Consider the following 24979-nt stretch of genomic DNA (forward strand, 5'->3'; position numbering starts at 1 on the left):
AGCCATGATATACTAACTGAGACTGAATTTAATCTCCCACTGCAAATAATCAGAAAATTAGAAAATAATGTAAGACTAACTCCTGAAAAAAGGGAAACAAACTAAGTGAACTCTACCATCATCCTGGTCTCCTGATTAGAAGGAATCTGCAGATCATCGTGTAGGAAGGGGATGTCAAGCAGAGCAAAGCAGTACCACTGAGTTGAGGGGACAGAGATCAGAATTCTGAGAAGCAAAGGCAGCTGGATTTGTGGGGCAGAGATCCAGAGATCCAGAGATCCAAGGGAGAAAGCTATACATAGAAAGATCTCCAGAAATCTGCATGGGGTCCCCTTGAGTATGTTACTCAAGCATGTGTAAAACTCCACAAAAGCAGCCAAGAGATGACCAAGGAGTTTTAAGTTCAACAATTCCCAGAGCTCACACAGGACTGGGAGATGTTTTAAGTTGGAAGTAGAGTAGTGCATAAACACTGAAAAGTTGAGGCATTTAAGTAAAGGCCTCAGAAAGGTGATGCCTTAGTAACAGGGTAAACTACTCTTAACGTCAAAGTTACTCTAGACTCACCTTAAAAAAGCTTAAAAACAAGACTGAAGGGATTGAGTTGATCTCTAGTAACTTAATTTCCTGTCATAACAAAGTCCTACACTCTTTAAAAGAAGACAACAAAATACAAACACTCAATGTTAGATTCATAATGTCTAGAATCTAATCGAAATTTACCAGACATGTAAGGCACAACAATGTGACTCATAACCAGAAGAAAAATCTGTCAATAGAAACAGGCCTAAAATAAAAAGGTGATAATATTAGGCAAAGACTTGAAAGCAGCTATTACAAATTGCTCGATGATTTAAAGTGAAACAGGATCACCATAAGGAAAGATATAAGACCAAAAAAAAAAGGGACTTTCAGAAATAAAAGAAATTAGCTGAAATGAAAAATTTCCTGGATAGGATAAACAACAGATTAGATACTATAAAATAAAAGACCAGTAGCTTGAAGACGCAATAATAATAGAAACTATTAAAACTGAACTAGAAAGAAAAAGACTAAAAAAAAAAAAAAGAAACTTAATAACCTGTAAGATAATATCGAGAGAATTAACATATGAGTAATTGGAGTCCTATAAGAAAAAACATGTGCCAATACAATGACCAATATGTTTTCAAATTTGATAAAACACTATAAACATACATATCAAACACATACATACACACGCAGGAATCTCATAATCAAATTACTAAAATCAAGAGAATTTTAAAAGCAGCCAGAGGGGACAAAAACATATTACACAGAAAGAAACAAAGATAAGAATTACTGAAAACTGGTCATGAGAAACAACGAAAGCCAAAAATACAATAGAGATCTTTAACTTGTCAAAAGAAAAAAGTTAATCTAAAATTCCATATCCAGAAAAAATAGCCTTCAAAAATAAAGGCAAAATAAACCTTTTCAGACCGGCAAAAGTAAAAAGAATTCATTGTCCACAGTTCTGCACTATAAGAAATTTCAGACAGAAAGAAAATAAGATGAGATAGAAACTTGGATATATATAATGGAATGAAGAATAATGGAAATAGAAAATATGTGGATAAATATAAACTCTCTTTTAAGACCAAAAAAAGAGAAAAAACACAATTACCAATATCAAAAGGGAAAGATGAAACATGATTACATAACTTTTCACAATAAAAAGCTAATGGAATACTATGAATAATTTTAGGCCAATAAACTTAATAACAAATAAAATGGAAAGAATCCTTGAAAGACACAAATTACAAAAACTTATTCATGAAGAAATAAAAAATCTGAGTAGCTTTAAATCAACTAAAACAATTGAATTCACAATTTAAAACCTTTTAAAGAAAATACTAGGCCTAGAATGCCTCATTGATGAATTCTTTTACATACCTAAGAAAGACAAATCGTGATTTCCACACAAATACTCTCAAAAACAAGAGAATAAAGGAACATTTCCTAATTCATTTGATGAGGCCAGCATGATCCTGATGCCAGAACCAAAACAGACAGTACCAAAGAAAAAGAAAAAAACTACAGATCAATATTCATCCTAAATATAGACATAGAAAGTCCTTACAAAATACTAACAAATTAAATTCAGTACTATAAAAATAATATATCATGACCAAGTAGAATTCATTCCAAGAGCAAGGTTTAACATTCAAAAATCAATCAATGCTATTCACTATATGGAAAGAAGGAAGAAATCCATCTGATGATCTCAATTGGATTCAAAAAAGCATTTGACAAAATTTCAATGCATTCATGATTTTTTTTAAAAAAAAAGGAAACTAGGATTACAAATGTATTTCTGCAACCTTGTAAAGGACATCTACCAAAACCTACACTTTAAATATTTAATGGTTAAAAACTGAATGCTTTTCTCCTAAACTTGAGAACAAGGAAAAGATATTCACTCTCACCACTACTATATAACATTATTTATTTACTATGATAGCTGGTATCCTAAGTCATAAAAGATAGACAGATTAGAATGGAAAAAATATATCAGTCTTAATGTGCAGGGAACCTGACTGTATAATATCAAATCCTAAGGCATCCATTAAAAAAAAAAGTTATTACATCTAATAAGTGAATTTAATTTAACAAAGTCACAGGACACAAAGTTAATATAGAAAAATCAACTGTAGTTCTATTCAACAACAACAAATAATTGGAAAAAAATTACATACCATGTATAACAGAATTAAACAACATAAAACACTTATGGATAAATTAAACAAAATATGCACAAGACCTCTATACTGAAACTGCAAAAAAATGCCAAGGAAGATTTACAGATGTGAATGAGTAGAGATTCACCATGTTCATATATTGGAAAATTCAATATTGTTAAGCTGTCAATATTAATATATCAAATGGAAGAATTAACCCCTTCCTCTGAGTAACTTTATTTACCAGTGTTTACTCAGACTTTATCATATTCTTTTCTCTATATCCCACAGTATTTTGCAGTTAATGTAACTCAATAAATAGTGTTTACTGAATTTAATGGACTTGGAAACTTCACTGTCCCCACGGTAGGAAACCTCACCAAAAAACAATATTGTAAGAAAATACTTTGTGCACTAAAAATTACCAATGCCAGAAATACCGCCAATCTTTCCTCTCTGGCTCACAGCAAGTAGAATTTCTAAAGAAGGCAAGATTTTTCACTGCCTATATCCAGGTTTACCAAAATGCAGAAGAAAATACAAAAAATAAAAAGCCACCAAGCGATTTTTCTTTTTTTTTAATTATCTTGCCTCAGAAGCATAGTAATCAAAGCTCAACATTTAAAGCAATGACAAGACAAGAGATCTCATCCACAATTTATTTCTTTGGATAAATATTATCATTCTCTCAACTGAAAATGAAACTGACAACCCATTTCTAGAGCCTTTTCAATCTTGATCACATAATTTTGTTTTCCTGTTTATACATTTGAGAGTGTATTTACAAAATGTTTCCACAGGATTCGCCTCTGCAAGAGACAAGATAAAGTCTTCAGTTTAACTCACCTTTGGCTACAGTGTGGCCTATGAAGAAAATAAGTCCTTATAGCACAATATATAATACAGTTCAACAAGATGAAGTTTAGTTTTTTTTTAACACATCACTAAATGAACTTTCAAGTTTCACATGTTTCTACAAAGTAATGGTTCATTATCTTCAGAGAAAAAACAAGTGGAGAACTGAAACTTCATATTCATAAATTTGAAACGCACACACTCCAGAGGTTCTAAACTGGAACCAGGTTGGCTGCTTAACAATTAAGTAGCAGTTTGTTAAATTCTGATTCTTAGGTTCTGCCCCAGATCCATGCAATCAGCATATCTTGGGTGCAGAATCCAGGAATAGATATTTGTTAAAAGCTCCTCAGATGATGCTATTACATCGTTGAGCACATTTTAACATGAATTACTTCACCAAATTTTGATATTAAATAACTATATTTCATAACAGGATATTAGACAACTGCCCATGAGACTTTTTTTTTTTTTAACAATCTGAATAACTAGCTACTACTACAAAATTGTATGGGTCAGCTTTGAAATCTAATTCTGCCACTTAGCAGCTGTGTTACTCAAACCACCTGAAGCCTATTTCCTCATTTGCAAAAATGTGAGTAAAACTAAATCTGCCTCAGATTTATTATGAAAATTATGTTAAATAATTCATGTAAAAGTGTGCCCTACACACAGTGCCTATACAGAAAGAACTAAATCTTATTGAATGCTTCCTATTACAATAAAACTCATTTCAGAGTTTGTTTTCTCAAAGGGAGAACAATTAAGTTGGTCAAAGTGGAATCTTAAGACTGCCAACAAATGCTAACGTTTTGGGGTTTTTTTAGCTTCATTAAGTCATGTGTATTGTACAAATATGTCACTTTCTATAACAGGTCAAATCTTTCCACATATTTTAGAAAATCAAATATTCTACTAAAATCAATATAGGCTCAAGAACATCCTTTACATCCCCTACACTCCCTCTTTTGTTAAATTTGAAAAGGTTAAGTTGAAGAACTATGGTTCTCTACTGTTTAAAAAAAAAAAAAAAAGCTACTCATCGTTTACATATGAAAAACTCTAAGAAACAAAGTCAATCTCTACAAAGGGAGTGGGAATGGGAAATAGAAATAAATGACCAGAACTTTAGTTTTCCACCAAATACCTTTCTAAACTGTTCAGATTATTTTAGCTTTGGCTTGTATTTTTATAGTTTTTCAAAAGTAGTTACTAAAATATACCATTTACATATAGGCTTTCTAAATTAATTTAAAATTTAACACTTTCCTCCCATGTCACCTAGGAAATTAGTGAAAACAAATAAAAATATTACACTTCCTCTGGAAATAATACTTTCATACCTAAACAGACAACTTCATTAGAATAGCAACAAATCTTTAAAATAAGAAAGAATTACAGGGAAATATAAAATCAACCACTTTATTTTACAAATCTGAAGACTCACTTTGGATTTTGCCTGAACATTTTTATACCATTTATTTATACCTAAACCAGTTGAGCCAAACCAAAATATTTGTTATTAGTCCATTACCACAGCAACTTGTTCATCTTACATCAGAGCACTAAACAAATGCTAAAAACAGTTTCCCAAGACTATTTTTACATTGGAGTACATTGCTTATGACACATTCCTCTAAACCAAGACAGTAGTTGAAAACCTCAAATTATAGGACATTGGATATCAAGTATAGGACGCTGGATATCAAGAAAATATTTTCCTACCACAACCTAATCTGAAGATTATTTTTAATACAAAAAGTTCTATAATCAGGAACTCTTTAAACATTAATGAGATAGTCAATGAAAACAGTTAGATTATTATTAAATGTTAACAAAAGCTCCTTTTTTTCTGAACTTTCTTGCTATTCAGTTAACATCTTCACCAAAAAAAAGTGTCATTTATAGTTTTGAAATGTTTACAAACACAGCTTTGTTTCACAGAATTCAAAAATACAAAGCCCCCATTCAAATAGTAAAAATACCAATTATCTCATTTTAGACTCACTGAATACATGCAAACCTGCTTCTCTCACAGAGAGCAAATGGACACTTTCAGAGAACTAAAAATCAACCTTAAGTCTATAAAGGTGGCATCTCAGAAATCTGCAGGTTTTACAAACAATGAAAGTTACTACTTGAAATAAAAACCATTCCATCAGACTACACAAAATATATCCTACAAAGTTAAGCTATATGAGAACTGAGACATATAAAAGTAGTCTAGCAGCCAATAGCTCAAATAAAGTGGCCTTAAGTAAGTGAGAAACTTACAATGGAGAATTTTTGTTGAGGTAGGTGAGAATTTTTATGATCTTTATCATCCAGATCATATCTCAAGCTTGATACAGTCCTAGGTCTGTCTCTCCTAACAAAACTCCTTAACCTTCAATAAATGTTTCTCTTGAAACAAGATTTTTCCAAATTTCACATAGGAAGGTAACATTTAAGCTCCAAATTACATCAGAGTGGTAAACTCAATTCCTAGTTAGATAGATGATTAATGGATGGGCGGACGGATGGACAGAGAGACCATAAATTACATAGATAGATGGATGGATGGATGGGTGGATGGTAAAATGGATGGATGGGTGATAGACACATGATGAGACAGAGACAGACAGACACAGTTGTCAAAGACATCACATCTAGATCTGTAGCCTAACTTCAAAATAGAAAGCCAACAAATATTTTCTACAGTCAACAAAAGTAGCTTTGGCCCAAATTCTCAAACTGAAGATGATTTAGAAGCATTAAGTGAATTGACCTTCCTCACAAATTAGGCAGGTGAATGGACTCAGTTCCATTAAATAAGATCATCTTTTTCTGCTCTTATGGATGTTTCCCCACATCTATTCTAATGCTAGATCATTACAACCTCTCTTCCATGGTTCAACGCAATTGGCAAAAGTCCGTGTTGTTTTAGGAAAAGTATCGCTTGCAAGGTTTTGGCCCTCTACTGATTTTCAGACTGTGGTAAACTGGTTCCTATGGTCCTTATACAACTGAGTTCCTCCATCCAATGAATCCCAGAATCAGACAAGCTATTCTTCCCACAATCTGACATTACTAAAGAACAAAAGTGACAAAAGCCTGTGAAAAAAAAACTCTATGAAAGTATCACTTCTCTTTGCTTTTCAGAGCCAGGCTGGCTGTGGTTCGGTAGAGGCAGTTGTGTTCATATACAATCTCAACAGGTTTACCACTTGGCCACTTCTTGCTCAACCCTGATGTTTAAATGTGGGGTCTTGGATGAGCTAAGATCTTTTTGGAATAACAGAACAGGTAAAATGTATTTATTCTAATAAATGAGCACCTCAGGACTCCAGTTAGTTAATCTACACAAGCTCAGTGCTTCCTTAAAGCCTCACTTATGTAAGCTGATGCTAGAAAAGAAAAATGCAATTTAGTAACTTTAATCTGGGAAATTTAATTTAAGGAGTTTAATCTTTCTACCAACCTATCAAATATCCCTAAATCTAAAAATAGTCAATCACCAGGTGTTTACTGACCTCAAAGTAGGGTACATTGAAGAAAAACAAGTATAAAACACTATCTTTGCTTTCTGGGAGCTTATAATATGGCTAATATATATACAATTTTTTAAAAGATGGAAGTAGTTTAAAGAATTTTAGGGTTACAAAGAACTCAGAAGTCAGAGTACAACTCCTACAAACATAAATCTTTTGTCCAATAATCATCAGAAGTAGGCTTCAGTCTTCTTTTAAACTTCTAAGATTAGACTCACAAAGCTGTCTAGGTACAACTGAATGGATTCAAAATCTACTAGCCATAACTGCCATACTAATCTTAGCTTTGCCTTCAGGGGCAAAAAAAGAACCCATACTTTCCTTCACCTAAGAGTCCTTAAAGGATTTGAAGGAGGCTTTTTACAAAATTATGACCTGAAATAGCTAGAAAAGATTTCATAAAGAAATGAGGGTTCAAATGGCACAACAACGCCAAGACAGTATCCCAGTTTGGGAGAAAAGAGTAACTAGAGGCAGAAGGTCAGGTAAGGAGACCACTGCAATGGAATCATACAATTCACACTGGGAAGCAGTGAGCGTAAAATGGAATAACCCAAATTTCCATCAGACTATGAAAGAACTTAAATGCCAAGGTGAGACTTTTGATTGTTTTGATAGCTGATAGGGAACAAATGTAGACTATAAGACATCACAGGAGGAAGATGTTTTAAAAATATGAGGATTGTGTTAGGGACTAAATGTCTGTATCCCCAAAAAATTCACCCACTGAAGCTAGTATCTGGAGGTGAGGCCTTTGGGAGGTAACCAGGGTAGAGTTAATGAGGTCATCAGAGTGGGGCCCTTGTGATAGGATTAGTGCCCTTATAAAAAGAGAGGCCAGAGTTCTCTCTCCCTCTACCTCCACTAACTCACACACTGAGGAAAGGCTATGGGAGAACACAGCAAGAAGGCAGCCACCATCCACAAGCCAGCAAGAGTCAGAACCAGAACCTGACCATGCTGGTACCTTGATATCTGACTTTCAGCCTCCAGAACTGTTAGAAAATAAATTGTTATTGTTTAAGCCCCTAATCTGCGGTATTTACTATGGCAGCCTGAGCAGACCAAGATAGATTAGAAGAGAGAGCAACGGGTAGCAAGGAGACCAAGTAAGGACACTATTGCAATGTTCAGTCGTGTAGTAACAGATTACAAAGGTGGCAGCAGGAATGCAGAAGTCAATTACCTCTGCAAGGAAAATATGCTACTTCACCTAGCCCCAAGGTTCTTAGAAGTTATATTCAGGAACCTTTGCTCTCCATCCCCAAAGTCTTTAGTTTTGCTGTTTCACCTATCATCTACTCTCATATCATTGCAATTTAATACAAATCTTTCAAGAAAGCATTAGGAGTTATTACAATGGGAAACCCAAAGACTAAAGGCCCCAAAACTTTCTCAGCTCCAGTCAAGTGACTGCCAAATTATCCTATAACCCATCTTACCCAAACCCACTCATTGTCTTATCCTGAGGAACAATCAGCAAATGGCTCCTATGGAGCCCACAAGGCCCCAGGCCTCCATCAAAGCTACCCCATTTGCTGATTTCCTTCTTTAATATAAAGGAAAGATCTAAACAATAAAATCCCATAAGCACATAGTCAAGAAAACCTTTCATTTCCAAATAAAAGGTGTGCCAGGTGTTTTATATACCCAGATAAACACACTAAATGGAAAAGGGCAGTACTGGGAACTGGGGGAGCCCTCATCTTCTCTAATCACAAAGAACCCTGGAACAGTAGCATCAACAGACAGCCCCGAACCCTGACACCCTGTCATTTATGGGTGAGACTAAATCAGCCCTCCCTGTTTGAAGAACAGGCATAAAGCAGACGGGACTTCCACTTACATTTCCCAACCTCAACACTGCACCCTCTCATCCTCAGGAGTATACCAAGGCCACCACATCCTGTACTTTTAAATCTTTAAAAGGTTGACTTATCAACATTAAAATTTTGTTCAGATTACTGCCCATCAGGCAAAAGCAGACTAGCCTAAGAACTATTCAGCTATTGCACCTACTTAAGCCTGGGGTTAACCTTGTCACTACAACAGATGCTCAACCAGCATTTAAAACAACCAAACTGAGAATAAAGGACTCAAGGGTACTAATTTGGGGGCTCTATGGTTTGGGATATAATTAACGGAGTTTTAACAAAGAATATGTGTGAGAATTTCTTTTACTTTATTGCTTTAACTTCCCCCATCTAACCAAAAAAAAAAAAAAAACTCACCTGAAGAATTCTAAGATTTTGAGGATTACCTACTCTAAGCTCCTTAGGCTATCATCCTTCTCTGTCACCTGATTTAATCTTCAAAAACTAATTGTTATGTATGTAACTGAAATGTATTAGTTTTGCATGAAGAGTCACTCTCTCCATATATACCTTGAGCTTAGAATCCCTTCGAGAGCTGCTATGCCACTAACACAGTAACACAATTAATATTCATGCAGAACCACAAACCTCCATATTTTAGAATTTCCTTAAAAATTACTTAACTTGATCACTATCACAAACCCTTAAGGCAGTATTTTTCTTCTCATTTTAGGGATAAGATAAACAAGACTCAAAGAAGTTAACATACAGCCCTAGGATCAAAAATCTAATAAATGGTATAGCCAATACTGAATCAAAACTCTGTGACTCCAAACCCTTCCTCTGGTAAACAAACCATTCTCCAATAAAACAGTGCATTAGTAGGACCTCTCTCATACCTACATATGCTCTTCAATATAATGAAAGCCCAGTCTAAATAAATGAAAATGGACTAATCAGCACCCTCTCAATATTATAGAAGTTAACATAACATTTTTTATTTTATATTTAATGCACTGAAAGTTCTCTATCCAAACTTTAATTTTAACATTAAAATCTCTTTTGTATGTTTGATAATATTTTTAAACTACCCTTGGAATAACTATTTTCCATCTGCTTTTACTTCCCTTTTAACAAAACAAACACTAAATCTTTGAAAAGGGGAAATGAAAATAAAGAATTTTCCACACTATGAAGCAACCATTCTTTTCTATGGCCTCAACTAAATAATAGATGTGAATATTCCAATATTTTACATCTATCAAATTTCATCTTCTTCCCAAGGCACAAAGTCTGACAAAGCTGAACAGAAAAGACCCCACACGAAAAGAATTCTACTCTCCTAAAGACATGTTAGATTATAGCTGCTTATATTTAATATCTGGCAATACTAAAAAAAAGAGAATTTTTATTATTCTGTTTTCTTTTTTAAAAAAATAAATCTTGAAGCACTTTCTTTTGGAGAATATCAACATTACACCACTTAAGCCTCTTTCTTGTTACAACAAATTTTAAAGATTAGAAACATTAAATTCCTCAAGGCAAACCATGCCCTGGTGTAGATTGGTATCAGTGCAGGTGCAACTACAACTGATCAGTTTGCTGCTTATGAGGAGCAATAAGAAACCACAAAGAAATGTATATCACTCTTGATTTTTCTTATTTCCTCTGTAAAATGAACAGTTACCAACTTCCTATAAGAATTATGAAGTAAATAACGTATGAGTAAATATTTATGAAGTACTTTTTTCATTATTGATTTTTTTAAAGAATAAGACACCTCCCCCTTACCCAACCATTCACTGGGCAAAGTCCTGCTTCTATACAACTAATTCAGCACGCCTCCAGAATCTGTTCATTGTGGCGCTACCCTTTAAGCTTGACAAAAGAGGTTATATAACTGTGAAGGCAAGAGAGACCTGGCTGTATGGCCTTTTTTGTGTTCCTACAGCAGAGCATCTCAGACTCTTACAAATTTAAGTGGACTTAATTTTTCAACATTGTATCATGGTTCTTGAGACAGTAACAATGGGAACAGTACAGGGAACAAGGTTGCAAGGCAACCTGAAAAGTCTCTGGCCAACTATTGCCTGCCTCTCAAAACAGATACACAACAAACTAGTCTATTACACACTCACTTCATTGCTACTTTCATAGTTTATATTAAATAGTACTGGGACTAAGCCAATGAATGACAGGCTCCTGAGGAAATTTTCATACACTCATGAAAAACAATTTGTTTTAATGAAGATCCCTTAAATAAATATATTGCAGCAATAAACATCACACTACTAATCTATGAAAACTTTTAACAGATATAAAAGGAGAGACTAAAAATACCAAAGACTTGTTTTGTTGTCTGTTCTCTACAAAACCATATCTTAGCTTCTTTTCTTCATGAAGATAACTTGGTAGGATTTTTTTCTCTGTTTGCTCTTAGGCAGCAGTTAAAATTGGGAATGGTCAGGATTGAGGCTTCTTTTTGGACGTAATCATAGTTTTATGTGTGTATGCGAATTGTTATCATTTGGTGCCTTGTATGTATGTATGTACATGTGTATAAATATATCTCCTGTTAGCACATTGAAAATTTCCTTGCAAACTGACCAGGGAAATATCAGTGCATTCTTTGGCCTAAAAGATGAAAAAGGCTGTCTCTCCTCAAAACAGAAATCAATTTCCTAAGCCAATGTACTGAACCAATGTACTGAACGAACTAATCAAAGGACAAAGATCAGCCTGAAAAGCCTATATTCTAAGAAGAATTTTCTTTATTTTAACAATTCCACCACAATTTTTTTCTGTATTTAAAGTAACAAAGCCTCCAATACAGACTTTTAGTCCAAAGAACTACATGAGTTGAAAACAATACCTGGGAGACACACAAAAGAGGGAAGTCTATAATACTTTATCAGAAATCCATGGGACCAGGTGGGTTTTAAAATTGTTTTTCATATTTTAGAAAGAAATATAGACTACTATATACTATATGTTAAAAACCACTCCCCCAGCACCTGGTAACCACACAATAACTAGGAAAATAGAGAATGTCAATGGCCTCCCTTCAGAAGAGACCAGATTTTGCCACAGAAATAATTTATGCTGAATTCAAAGGAAAAGTGTGGATTCAGACCTTTTATGATTTCGAAAGTATAGATCAGGCATTGTGGATCTTTGGCAGATAAAAGGTAGTCTTGACATATAACAAACGATGCTACCACCTAGAACAAAAAGAACTAGGTGATGCTTAGATAAGAAACAGGTAGGATATTTAGTATAGTTTTGAAAATGCTCGAATTACTTGCCTACTTGGCAAACTGTAAGTTACCACCAAGAGATTCAATATGAAACAACTGTCCCCTTTAACTTTATTCCAAATTGGGACCAACATTGGAAAACATTTTCCAAAACCTTAGGCATGTCAATGCCAAGCAGATAAGTGAGGGGCCTCTAATAGATGACAAAGTCAGCTGGATGCATACAGTAGGGCTTCCAAACTGCGAAAACGTAAGAGGACCTGCTAACTCAGGAGAACTCAGATTTTCACTCCTGGTCTATGAGTCCCAATCAAACTCAGATTCTCTAACTAACTTGTCACCAATTCATGCTTCTGCCATAAATTCAAAGTAAGCCTAGAAATTTTTCCTCTCTAGTGGCACAGCAAACCTTCTAATTATCTCCAACAACCTGAAAACAACATATGTCTCCAGGACTGAGAAGCTTGATGACTTTAATTCCTTCCAAGCAGAGATCCCTGCAGTATCCCACCACTACTCACAATGTGCAGAGAGCAGCAGCATATTTATTCATTGATTGGAGTTACATGATCATATTAAGTTCAACCTGCGTTCCCTACATTAATCACCAATGAAGTGGTGGAATAGTAATCATGAATTGACTCTACTCATTTTAAAGCCTCACAATGGCTCACTGACAAAACCACCAGAATAAAATAAACCAATAACTTTTGAGAAGGGCTGCATCCAGAGAGACTTCCTTTGGGTAACTGGAATAATCTTTCAAATTCAAAGAACTCCCTCAGTTCAAATTCAGATACTTTCCTACTACCTAAAACAAATAACAAAATGACGTCTTGGGCCAACTTTCTCAATTTTTAATAACCAAAAATATTGTAAGACATGGTAATGGTTGTTTTTAAAAAGTAAAATTTTCTGTCCTGTACCTTATCTCAAATCATTTTATGATTTTATTTTGAAGGTTTCATCCCTGAGTCACTTACCCAATGCAATAAAAATTAGTAACCAAACCCTAATCTGTTTTCATTTCCGTGTGATCTTTAAAAGTGATCTTTAAGTCCCCAATCAGCTTATAGCAGCTTGGTTAACGCACCATGGTCTTTCTGAGAGCACATTTTAAACATGAAACAAACAAACAAAAAAAGCTCTCTCTCTAAAAAATATGTTTTCTTCTCAAGTCATGGGTATATTAAGAAATTACAGGATGGTCTAGCTGGAAACAGAAAACAGGTTCAAACGACAATCACATTACTAACAAATCTCTGCTTTGGTTTATAGAATAACAACAATTTCCTCCCTATCAAAACCATTTTCCCCTTAATGTAATGATCCCTTTTCAAAGACTTCTGTGGAAGCAAGAAAAGATCCAGGAATAGATAAAGACAGCTAAAGAATATGCTTTAGAGCTGGGCTTCTTATTAAGGAAAGGATAGTATAGGCCTGCATCCCACTCCACTCTGGCCCTTAACCCCAAAGATACAAAGCAAAACAGGAGGAAGGCAATGCCTTAAGCTAAACATAATGCGACTTACTAGAACTTCAGTTTTATTCAATGATTAATTAAAACATTTATATTACAACAAATATGTTTGTCCTAGGAAGCAGAAAGTAAAATACACATGAATTTTTAAGATTTCTTCTGCTCACTTGCAATGTGTTGCTTCAGGCTACCAGGGGAGTTTATGTTCCTTCTCTGCCATTAAAAAAAAAAAAAAAAAAAAGCAGCTCTACCCTAGAGATGCTTAACATTCTCTCCAACCTGTCTCCCAGCTATTTTATCCTCTCAGGTCACGTAATTCTTATTTCATTTATTTACTGAGACGACACTTCATTCCAAAAAGAGTTTCAAGTAGCTGGAGAGAGAATATGAAGAAAATACTACATCCAAGTGGTGATACCAAAGCACAGAAGAGGATTTTCAAAAAGTGTATACATTTCTGCTCACTATTCTGCATTAGACAATATCTAGTCTACAAAATAACAGTACTGAGAAGAAATCAACTACAAAAATAAAACATAAAGTTCTTAGGTACCTGATGACCTTTCAGAACTACTCTTCTGCCTGATTTATTTTTAGACTTTTAACAATACATAAAATTTTGTGACACTAAAAAGCAACTTTGATATGTTGCCCTCCTTATTTCCTCACCACCAGGAAACATCTTGTTTTATCCAAAGTAAAACGAGATAATGCTTGTAAATTGCTTAGTATAGTACCCAGTATATAATAATAATTCAATAAACACTGACTATAAAAGTGGTTCTGTTACTATTAATAATAAATATTACCATTAGTATTACTTAAGAGGCCACATTAATAATGGCAGCTACCAATTTTGAAGCAGCTATGTGACAAGCAATATATAATTTTATTTGATCCTCCCAAGGATTCTGAAGGTAGGCATTATCATCTACTTTTCACAAAGGAGAAAAATATGTTCAGATCATTTAAATGACTTGCCTAGGGTCATCTAGGTAGTAAATCTCAAAGCACTGATTCCAATCCAGTTGTCTGACTCCTAAGCCCAGTTCTTGCCAGTACACTACACTGTCTCTCTTATTAAAGTCAAGAATTCAAGGGCTCTCTCACTGATCTGACTCCAGTTAGATTCCACTCCATTTCAATAAACACAGGTCAAAGAATGACAGGAATTCCTCCAGTCACCATACAACTCATTTATACATAAATCTGCACGAAATGCCATCATATACTCCATTCATATAATAATAATAATCTGTATATGTACATTAAATCATCAACCGAAGTCACTATTATTATACCTCTAACTCCACCATTAGCATCAATCCTTGGCCTGATAATTTATCTCCCTCTGAGTTCATTTCCCCAAGGGTATTCATTCACTCACTTAGCTTTAATTATAACTTGCAGACACAAAAAACAAAATCTACATCTCCTATCCAAAGAAAATCCAAGTGTGGATAACAGTATAGTATATAGAAAATGGTGTTCACTATGACATTTTTTATAATAATAAAAAGCAAATTAACAAAATCCCTAAATGTCACACAGTAAGAGAACTGATTTGATAAGCTATGCTATATCCATCCATTCCATGTAATATACAATTTTAAACCAAGTTTATAAAGAATCTTTAAGAATGTGAGAAAATCCTTATAAATCAAGTGAAATTTGAAAAAGCAAAAGATAAAATGAAACCATCATTAAGCTCTTAACTTTGCAAATATATAACTAACAGGAAAAAAAACCTAAAAGGAAATAAATTTTCTCTAGATAGTGAAATAATGGGTGGGTTTTTTCCCCCTTGTTGGTTTTCTGCTTTCCAATTTTCAATTACTATATATTAATTTTATAGGCAGAAAAGAGCTGTTTGGTTTTTTTCTTAACCAACATCTTTAACTCATCTCCCTGGACTCTTTGCTCATAAATCCTCAAGTTAGCCAGGAAAGTCCTAAGTCCCATGGATTTCAAAATGCTCAAAACAATTCAGCGTCTTTATTTCCTCCAGACTACCATCCTCCAATTACGCCACAACTATAACCATTAAGTCATTTCTCTTAGCTACCGAAATTCAATGCTTCAAATTCTGTCAATCCTTTTCTTCTGGTATTTTTCTTTCCTACTTCCTATACTAATACTAGGTCCAAATCTTCACTAGCTCATACCTAGATTAGCACAACAACCCCCGGAATAAATGCCTTCCTCATCCTACTGCCTCACCACTAACAATTCATTCTGCCACAGCTCAATATGTGCCAGGCACTGTTCTTGGAGATTTATCTGTATTAACTCAGTCAACATTCACAACAACTCTATGAAGGCAGCTACTATTACTAGTCTTATTTTACAGATTAAGAGAAGCACTGAGATGTTAAGTAATTTACCCAAGATCATCCTGCTATTAAGTGGCAATTACTGGATTTGAACCTATGCAGTCTGGCTCCAAATAATAGTATGTAAACATGAACTCCTCCAGGAGTACAAGAGTGGTAATCAATAAAAAGCAACTTCTCTTGCCCTGAATGGTACAGGCCCTTGGTGCAAGCCAAATTCCCACTTAAGGGTCTCTTTTCAGGCTATTCCACACCTAGGAGGCCAGTTCTTTCCTTATTCATTTTCCATATCACCTTCAAACGTCAACTCTAAATTCAGTATCTCTGAGTTTTCCTTAGGCCTGTTCTCTGACTTCTCAGCAGATCCTTATTCTCATGGACTCAATTTAAACAATATTAATGTGCAGTTGGTGACACTTTATGTTACAGAAGTTTATCTATCTTATAACTTTACATTTTATCTTCCTAACTACATAATGAAATGATTCTACTTTTTTTTGGTCTATGTCCATTTCCCACCCTCCCAAAAGCTACAAGAACAGCAGGCTGCACAAAGTAGGTACTAAATAAATATGCAGCTAACTGTTAAATCTGAAATAAATATGGCTCAACTATTTAACAAAGCAGAAAGTCATTCATTAGTCTTTTGAACTGATATATTTAAATATTTGTTTTCTCATTTTATTCCATAAATGCAAAAAGCATATTCAAGTGAGAGCCAGAAGCAATCCTATTATTTTTTTAAAAGGTATCCCACACACTGTCCAGAAACAGCCCTTTTTTTTTTAATTTAGGAGACCCTTTCTAATAATATTACTTTACTCTTCTATGACAAGAGTTATCCAAATCTTTAACAACACTAAATGACATTCCAGGCATGATTATCAACTGTTCGAGAAGAGAAGACTATTTGGCTTTTAATAAGAAATTATTCTAGATGACTCCATTAAATCTAAAGAGTGAAAACAACTGTGTTTATATTTAAGGTTCCACATCTTCATCTTTATCTTCCTATTCCAAGAGAATTACTTAAAAACTCTAAGAAAATGATACACCAAAGGATAGCCTAAAAGACAGAAAGTTGAACTTGTGTTTAAATTGTTAATGAAAACGGATAAAAATAATAATTATACGTATGCCACACTGTACATAATAAACAAGACTCTAAAATAATGTAATCCAACCAAATTGTTTTTCAAATCCATTTTAATAAGCCAATAACTACTTAAAGAAACTGTTCTGAAAACTACATAATAGTTATAATCTTGTCTCTAATTTTTGTTTTCCAAGTTTGTATTTTCACATACAGCTTTTCTCTAAGATGCCTTTGCTACTAAACTTTTACCTTAAATGAGCCACTTAACAGCAGACAATATTTATCCTAAAATATTATACTTTCTATCACATGCCCATTGACTCTGTTAGCCACACTATTCATCACCACAGCTTGCTGAAAGCAAATGTCTAAGATGTTTCAGTTACTCAAATAACACCACTAAATTTGAACAAGTGTGTATTACTACACATTATAGTTATTATAAACTTCAACACTAATAGGTACACAATATGAACCACACTCTACTCTTGACCTTAAAATACCTTAAGTGAAAAGGCCAAACCTGGTTTCCACTCTATTTTAAATTGCCATTCCTACTAATACTACTATTAAAAAACATATTGGTAAAATTGTCTTCTCTTTCTTGATTTCTCTGATATTTTCAAATAATGGTACTGCAATTTGAAAAGCCTACTTCACGTTCAATATAATTTAATAATCTTACCATAGATTTTTGAAAAATTACTTTAGAAGTTGATGCAATTATAAAAGGGAAACACCAGGAATCCCTGTGGTGATGGAATTGTTTTTTGTATCTTGACTGTATCACTGTCAATAACCTAGGTGTAATATTGTACTATTGCTTTGCAAGATATTACCATTGTGGGAAACTTGGTAAAGTGTACATGGCATCTCTTTATTGTTTCTTACAAATGCATAGGAATCTACAATTACCTCGAAACAAAAAATTTAATTAAAAAAAAATACTTAAGAGCAATTTAATGAGAATTTATTTTTCTGGCCCTACAGTAACATTCTCAAGAAGCCTCTTTGTTCATATGAAAAACTTCTCCACCCCAAAATTGATCAGTAACTAAAGAATAAAAAATTATATACCTTTTAAAATTTAAGAGCTAGAAAATAGTTCTTAGAATTATTTCTAAAAATCTTGGGCAAGAAGCAATCTATAGTTTCAAAAGTCTGATTTGAATAAGGAAATGTAAAGTTTTACTTGCTAATTAAAATAACTTTCTAGATAGAAATATCAGACAGACAAACTCAATATATACAGATGGCTCACAAAACAAATATATCTCACTCCCTCCCAACATCTCTTATTACTTGGATTCAAAAACTAACAAAGGAAAATTTTCAGATAGCACATAATCATTTAAACTACTAAAAATTAAATACAATTTAGTTCTACACACTCAAACCCTGAAGTTGGAGGAGACAGTGTATTTAATCACCTAAACTATTTCCATTTTGTCAATCCTTTCAACAAGCTTTCCTCTTATACACTGCTGTAACACAATGCTTCACCTTTAACTCCTACAGAAAGAAACACTTCTCTCAAGCTCCCTGTAAGAACACTTCACAGACTCTATCATACCAAGTAGACAAATTCAGTCTTATCACGCAAAGAAAATTAACACCCGATGAAGTAGTGGCATTATAACAGACTCAAGACAAATAAGTATATTAAATACACATTCATCTTTTCCACGTTGATTTTTGATGAAGTGTCCGCTATCATACAAGTTTTGCTTTAAGAATAAGATTTTAAAAATAACATCATGTACTCTAGCATATGTTTTTAGTTTAAAAAATTCTAAAAGTGTTATATATTATTCCTCAAAAGAAATCCCACTGTGAAATTAAATCATCCTCAAAAAAGACAAATAATCAAGAAAGGAAATTATACTGTACAATTACAGTTTTCATGAGGTAAAAGGCTTGGGGTTTTACAAATGTTACTCCAAAGACAAGAAAAGTCTAATCTTTAAGTCAGCTCTTCAGAAAGAAAGTCAGGTCTTTAGATCCTTATATGCTGCAAATAAACAGGCATTAGGATGTATTACATATGCTTTGATATCAAGACAAGATTATTCAAATATCGATAAAATATATAAATTAAATAGTACTGCTATACCAATTTCCTTCAGACATTTCCTTTAAGATAAGAAATGGCTATAGAAAAACCGTATCTACCAGTAAGTATATGGACTTTGAGATAAAATAATCACATGCCATTTTCCCTTCTCCAAAATTAAATCCATTCACTAATTGAAGGTCACAGCTTTTTTTTAATTATTTTTTTCCTGAATTTCAAACAAACCACACAGATAACTATTACTATGACCACTGAATACAGGTGTTTAAATTCAAACTTTTAATGGATAATTAACAAGTCTAAGTTTTAAAACTAAAAATTTCCAACTCCAAAGAATCAAGTATTATGACTACTTGTACAACAAAGGAAAATAATTTTTTTCATCGTATGATACAAGCTACAGAAAGGCCCCACAACTGCTCCAATGCCATGTTTGTAATACACACCAAGTTCACACATACTTTTTAATTTCACCTTCTTAATTTTAAAGTGAAAAAAATTAATTGCCCTTATTCTAAAAAACAGAAAGCATTTCTAACAATAAGTTTCTGAAGTCGTTGTCCTTGGTATCAATGAGTGTCAATTAAATATATTTTCCACAATTCAAGCTGGAACAGCCTGAAATAAGATATCACTATTCATTTAGTGAAATATACTAAGTATCTACTATGTATTAGACAAAGTAAATTTGAAAGCTCCTAAGAATTATTAGTTTCAAAAACTGAGATGTACTCAAAACAGTAGTAAAGAAAGGGAATATAGCCCTCTTCTACATTAATAACTTCCTCCCCTCCCCCAAAAGTGACAATTTTCAAATGATTGCCAGTAAAAGGAAGGAGGTGGGAGAAGAGTTGAGGTTTGGTTGACATTTTAAGATATTCTCTGGATTAAGGATAACATTAGCTTTAGGATATTTACAATCCAAAGTGCTTTTTTTTTTACTTAATTTGAAATGTTAAACGACATGCTATTATTTTCTCTATAAGCTACAACTTTATCATTAAAAATGAATTTTAGTAAATTAAGTTAGTGCATGATTTTTTTAAACATTTTTTTATATATAAAGTGGTATAAAGTGGTAAAATTATTATTAATTTAACCTTCTGACGTTGTGCTCTCACAGTATCTTAAGAAATCAATTATCATTTTACTAGGGGAAATAAAAGTACCAGCCAAAGAGGAATTACTGAGTTTCAACCCAGATGACACTCTGGTTTTCTTAAGATGATACTGTCATGGCTTTAGTTTTTTTCTGGTTTTCCTTTTTTTTAATTGTGTCTCTCAGCACTCAGAATAAAATTAAGTTAGACAGAAAATTATAGTTTTTGTACACTAGAGTGGACCTTGCTTCTGGAATGTTTATTTTTTTAAATCATGAGTTTAAATAAGTTAGAAAAAATGCATACTTAAGAAATATGGGATAATAGAGCACAGTAGTTACAAATATACAAGTAAATTTAAAGAAAACAGCACTAGTGTAGGCATAGGAATCTAATTTAACTTACTCTAAACATTATCCTAATGTACTCAATGTAAGAGAATTCAGTCATCCAATAGGTGTCATTTGAAAATATATCCAACTCCTATTCATTTATTTTTAACTTTTATTCCATTAACATTTTAAATAACTCTACAAAATTTTTAATTTGCTATAGACGTCTAAGAAAATGGCCATTTTTAAAAATTAACATCTTACTAATTATTGCTTGACTCAATTCCCTTTTCACGTGCATATATTAAATATTATTTTACCAATTCCTTAGAACCCCAGCTTTAATAATGCTAATGGGCTGAAAATTCAAAAAAATTTTAAAATACATATTTAAATAAATATTAGAAAATAAAAGACCATACATGGACCATAAATAATTTTCTTCTAGTACTTTTCTAAATGTACTCAAACATGACAATTTCAAATTTAAAAATTCATAGAAAAGAATTAAATAATTTTAAATCCATATCGAAATTCTTATAGAAATATCAATGAATCTCAGAGCAGCAGCCCACATTTGGGGCTTGTTTTTATTTACGATTTTAACTGAACATGAATAATAATATAAAGAAAGATATTAATACACTTTATATTTTTCTAATAAAACATCAAAATATAAGTTTTTGATTTTAGGCATCATCTTACCTGATCCACTGAACTGACTGCTTCCCAGTGTCGTTGGTCTGGTTTTCCCACTATTAACAGGTGGGGAAAACATCTGCAAAATAACCCAAAAGTATCTGTTAGTCCTGAAATTCTTCTAGATTCCTTTCAACCCGAGAGTCATCAGTTAGTTACTAAATTTCAGAAGGAAATTAAAATAAAATTAGAAATACACATTCAGACCCAGAAAGGCAAATACATTGAGTGACACTATTTCCTAACACTACTTGGCAATACTGGTTATACTGTATCCTAAAAATCCAGTCACTTACATGAGAGATTCTAAGATTATTAAATTTAAATGGTAAATTTTTTCCAGGAGCTTCGCTTTGTAGCTAATTTAATCTCATTACACTTACACTACAATTTAATACACAAAGTCAGAATCTTATCCAATGAAACTACTACATACTGTAAAGATCCATGACAACAGTGTTATAAAGTAGGGACTGGTCCTGCCTCCCAACAGCAGTTAATAAAGGAGTTCAACCGATTAGAAATAAGGGCAGTGGGCTCTTAGGTTTTAGCTGATACTTTTAAATCACTCAATTATTTCCCATGTAAAAAAAATTTAAATACACTATACACATACGCATTTTTTCCACACACACACACGCGCGCACACACACACACACACACACACAATATGCACCCTAAAAGTAATCAGCTCAAAAGGCTGGAAATTCTAGCCATTGACTGGTTTTCTTGTAACTGACATCTTTCAGGTACCATAAGTTATAACATACACGTTGGGGAGAAAAATTGTTAGGAGTGCCGAAACAAAAACAATTTTCTTTTTTCATATGAAGTTCAAAATCTCTAATAATCATCAGGGTCACAGGGTGACTCAACCAAAGCTTATGATTACACTGTTCGCCTTTTAACTGGTTAAAATCAAAAGACCCCTTTGGCAATAAAGTTTTAAATCTGCAAGTCTAGACATTACATCAAAGTTCAGGTGTCCAACTTGGGGCAGCTGGACTCCAGCCCTAAGAACAACTGCTCAAAGCAGAGGGAGTTCACGCTGCCTAGTCTCCACGTCGCTTCCTCCAACCTCCTTTCTATCTTTTTCTTTCTTTTTCTATAAACCTCAGCAGAACCCCAAGATGCGGCGGAAAGCTTTCATACCGCACTGAAGTCCAGCAGGTCGCTCAGCTCCTTGTCGGTCCCTATAGCGGCCATGCGCTGCTGCTGAGGATTCATCTTCGGCCACTTCTAACAGGTCCTAAGGTAGAGGAAAAACCAGGCTCAGCGAGAGACCACGGAAGGGAGGGAGAGGGGCGTAGGAAAAGAGCAAAAGCGTAGGGCAGACTTTCAATACCCAACTGGTTACCCCCGCCGCGCGGGGAGGAGGCGGGAGAGCCAGGAGCCCGCGCCAGGTCTGTGAATCCACGCGTTCCTCGGCGCGGCCCGGGAGCGACGCAGCGGCTCCCGCAACTCGCCACCTCTCCCGCAAGTTTCCGAGCCGGTCCCTTTTCTCTCTTCGGCGCTCCCTACTGCGCGCCGCCGCCCGGAGCTCCGCAGGCCGGGCCCGGCCAGGGTGGGAGTCTCGAGGGGCGGGTGAGGGAGAGGCGTTTGGGGGTCCAGCGAGCCGAGCGACGGCCAGGGGAGATGCGAAGTGACTCACTGGCTCGGCAACAATAGAACTGACAAGTTGCAGGGAACGCGCCGCTCGCAGGCCCGCGTCTGCGGCCGCCGCCGCCCGGACGTCCTCGGCGGGCCCGGGGGTTCGGAAAGCACCCCCGCGCGTCCAAGGGGCGTTTTTGAAAAGAAAACAGAAACACCGACAACTAGTCTCGCTCTCGCCCGGCGTCCTCCTCCCCCGGCTCGGCCTCCTCCCACTTTTGCTGCCCTGCCTGCGGCCGGCCGGCCCCGAACCTGCCGAACAATGAGCTTGGCTCGGCGGCCGAAGCAGCTCGCTCTCCCGCGCGCCCCGGATCCCGAGCCGAGCGCCGAACAGGGCGCGCAGGCCGAGCGCGCCGCCCGCGGGCCTGGCCGCCCGCGACTCTCGCCTCCGCCCCCACTCCGATCCCCAACTTAGAGGGGACCCCGGGGCGCTCCGTACAAAGGGGCGCGGAGTTGGGGCGCGGGCCGGGGGCGCCTCCATGCCGGCAGGGACGCGGCGGCGCTCCGCAGCCCCCAGACCCGCCACGGGGTCTCCCTCCCGCTCGCCTCCCCGCAATTACCTGCCACCCCGTCTCCGCATCCAACCACCTCGATTAAAGTTCACTTTGGCCGGGAGAGCGGGCTCCGGCTTCCCCTTGTACTGCCCGGCGGCTCGGTTCACTTTGCCCCGCGCGAGCTCTCGGATCCGGGCGGGTGAGGCGGCTCTCCGGCCTGGCCGCCCCTTCCTCCCCGGGGCGGGCTGGCGGTCCCCCCGAATAGAACTTGTGGGTCTCCTCAGGCGGACATTTTTTTCGCTGAGGCGGCCTCAGCACCGCGCTTGGCTCAGCTCTGGATCCCTCCGCGCCGGGAAGAGCCCTGGATTAACCCCTTCGCTCCCGGCCGGCTCCTGCCGCCTGCGCCGAGAAAGTGGGGCCAGCGGCGAGGGGGCGGGGAGGAGCCGGCGGGAACGGGGAGGGGCCGCCGCGCGGCGGGTGGACAAAGCCCGCCGTGGGGTGAGGCGGGACGGAGTCGGGCCGGCGGGGAGGGGCGTGAGACGCGAAGCAGGGCCGGGCCGCCTGCGGAAGACGCCTCCCCCGGGCCCCCGGGAGCCGGGCGGCGGGCACCGTGGCGCCTCCTCCAGCTCGTCCAGCTCCTGCCTCGGGCCCCGAAGTGGAGCAGCGGAGACGCCTCTGCGGCCCATCTGGATCCACTGCCCAGGCCACTCAACTTGAGGCCGCAGAGCCCTGAAGGCTGCCTTTCCGGAGCAAGACACCCTGGACGCTGGATCCCGCTCCCCGCGGGGTCGGGAGGTTACAGCCCCAGGAGGCTGCGCGGCGCTGGGCGCAGAAGATGCGTGCGTGGGGCTGGGACACCTGGCCACCTCGGTCCACTCTGGGAGTAGGTGCGTTTGGTCATATTTGTTGCTAAGCGGAAAGCAGAAGGGGCAAAACCTCCCTCAAACCACACAAAGCAGCTTGGGCTTCAGGTTCCCAAATACCCCACTCACTCAAGCCCCCATTTCTACAATCACCTGTACCCACCCAAATCCCTTTCGGAGCCACCAAACTTCACAACGGGACGAGTTTTTGGAAATGGATCAAGCCAATCCCTTCATTTAACAAAGACGGTCCAGGGAGATTCTGTCGCGCAGCTACTATCTTGGCACAAGTTCTGAACTTGGCCTGAAGAAGCTCCAAACATCAGAAAGAAGACAAAATAACTAAACCTCAATTCTTCTCAATTCGGAGATGAAAGTAAGGTTTTGTCTAATGGCAGCCAGTGTTTTCACTCTTTGGGATTAGTGAATTCAGTAAAAAGACCAGTAAGAGCCGGGCAAGAGAAACAGTGTGAAGAAAGGAGATGTTTGCAAAGTAACGAATTGAGAAAAGCAGCCAACGCCTTGAGTGTAACAACATGGCAAGAAGGAGCCATTGGAGCCCAGACATATATGGAAACAAAGAGGTAGATTCCCTACAAATATGCAATTACTGTACTTTATTACAACCGGAGCTGTCCAGCGGGAGAAGGCAATTGTAGCTTGGGGATAGGGATTTCCATGACGTCAATGGCTACACCCTGGA

General features: G+C 36.6%; 1 protein-coding gene across 4 annotated transcripts in view; it reads right to left on the bottom strand.

Annotated features, from left to right (window-relative positions):
- TCF12 (transcription factor 12) overlaps window positions 1–23747 on the bottom strand; it is a 293031-nt gene extending 269284 nt beyond the window's left edge. For 2 of the 4 annotated variants that reach the window (XM_023532560.1, XM_011363430.2), the window contains exons 1-3: window positions 23480–23747; window positions 22422–22518; window positions 21276–21348 (exon numbers count right to left, since the gene is read on the bottom strand). Coding sequence is in view for 3 of the 4 variants with exons in the window: in XM_011363430.2 (XP_011361732.1) it covers window positions 21276–21348; window positions 22422–22496 (148 nt within the window). In the remaining variant the exon portion in view is untranslated. Of the gene's footprint in view, window positions 1–21275; window positions 21349–22421; window positions 22519–22619; window positions 22760–23479 lie in introns of those variants that run through there. The other 2 variants (XM_023532561.1, XM_011363431.2) reach the window with 2 other exon arrangements.
- Between the last annotated feature and the right edge of the window lie 1232 nt (window positions 23748–24979).

This window comes from Pteropus vampyrus, unplaced genomic scaffold, assembly GCF_000151845.1.
Source record: "Pteropus vampyrus isolate Shadow unplaced genomic scaffold, Pvam_2.0 Scaffold85, whole genome shotgun sequence".
Taxonomy (NCBI): domain Eukaryota; kingdom Metazoa; phylum Chordata; class Mammalia; order Chiroptera; family Pteropodidae; genus Pteropus; species Pteropus vampyrus.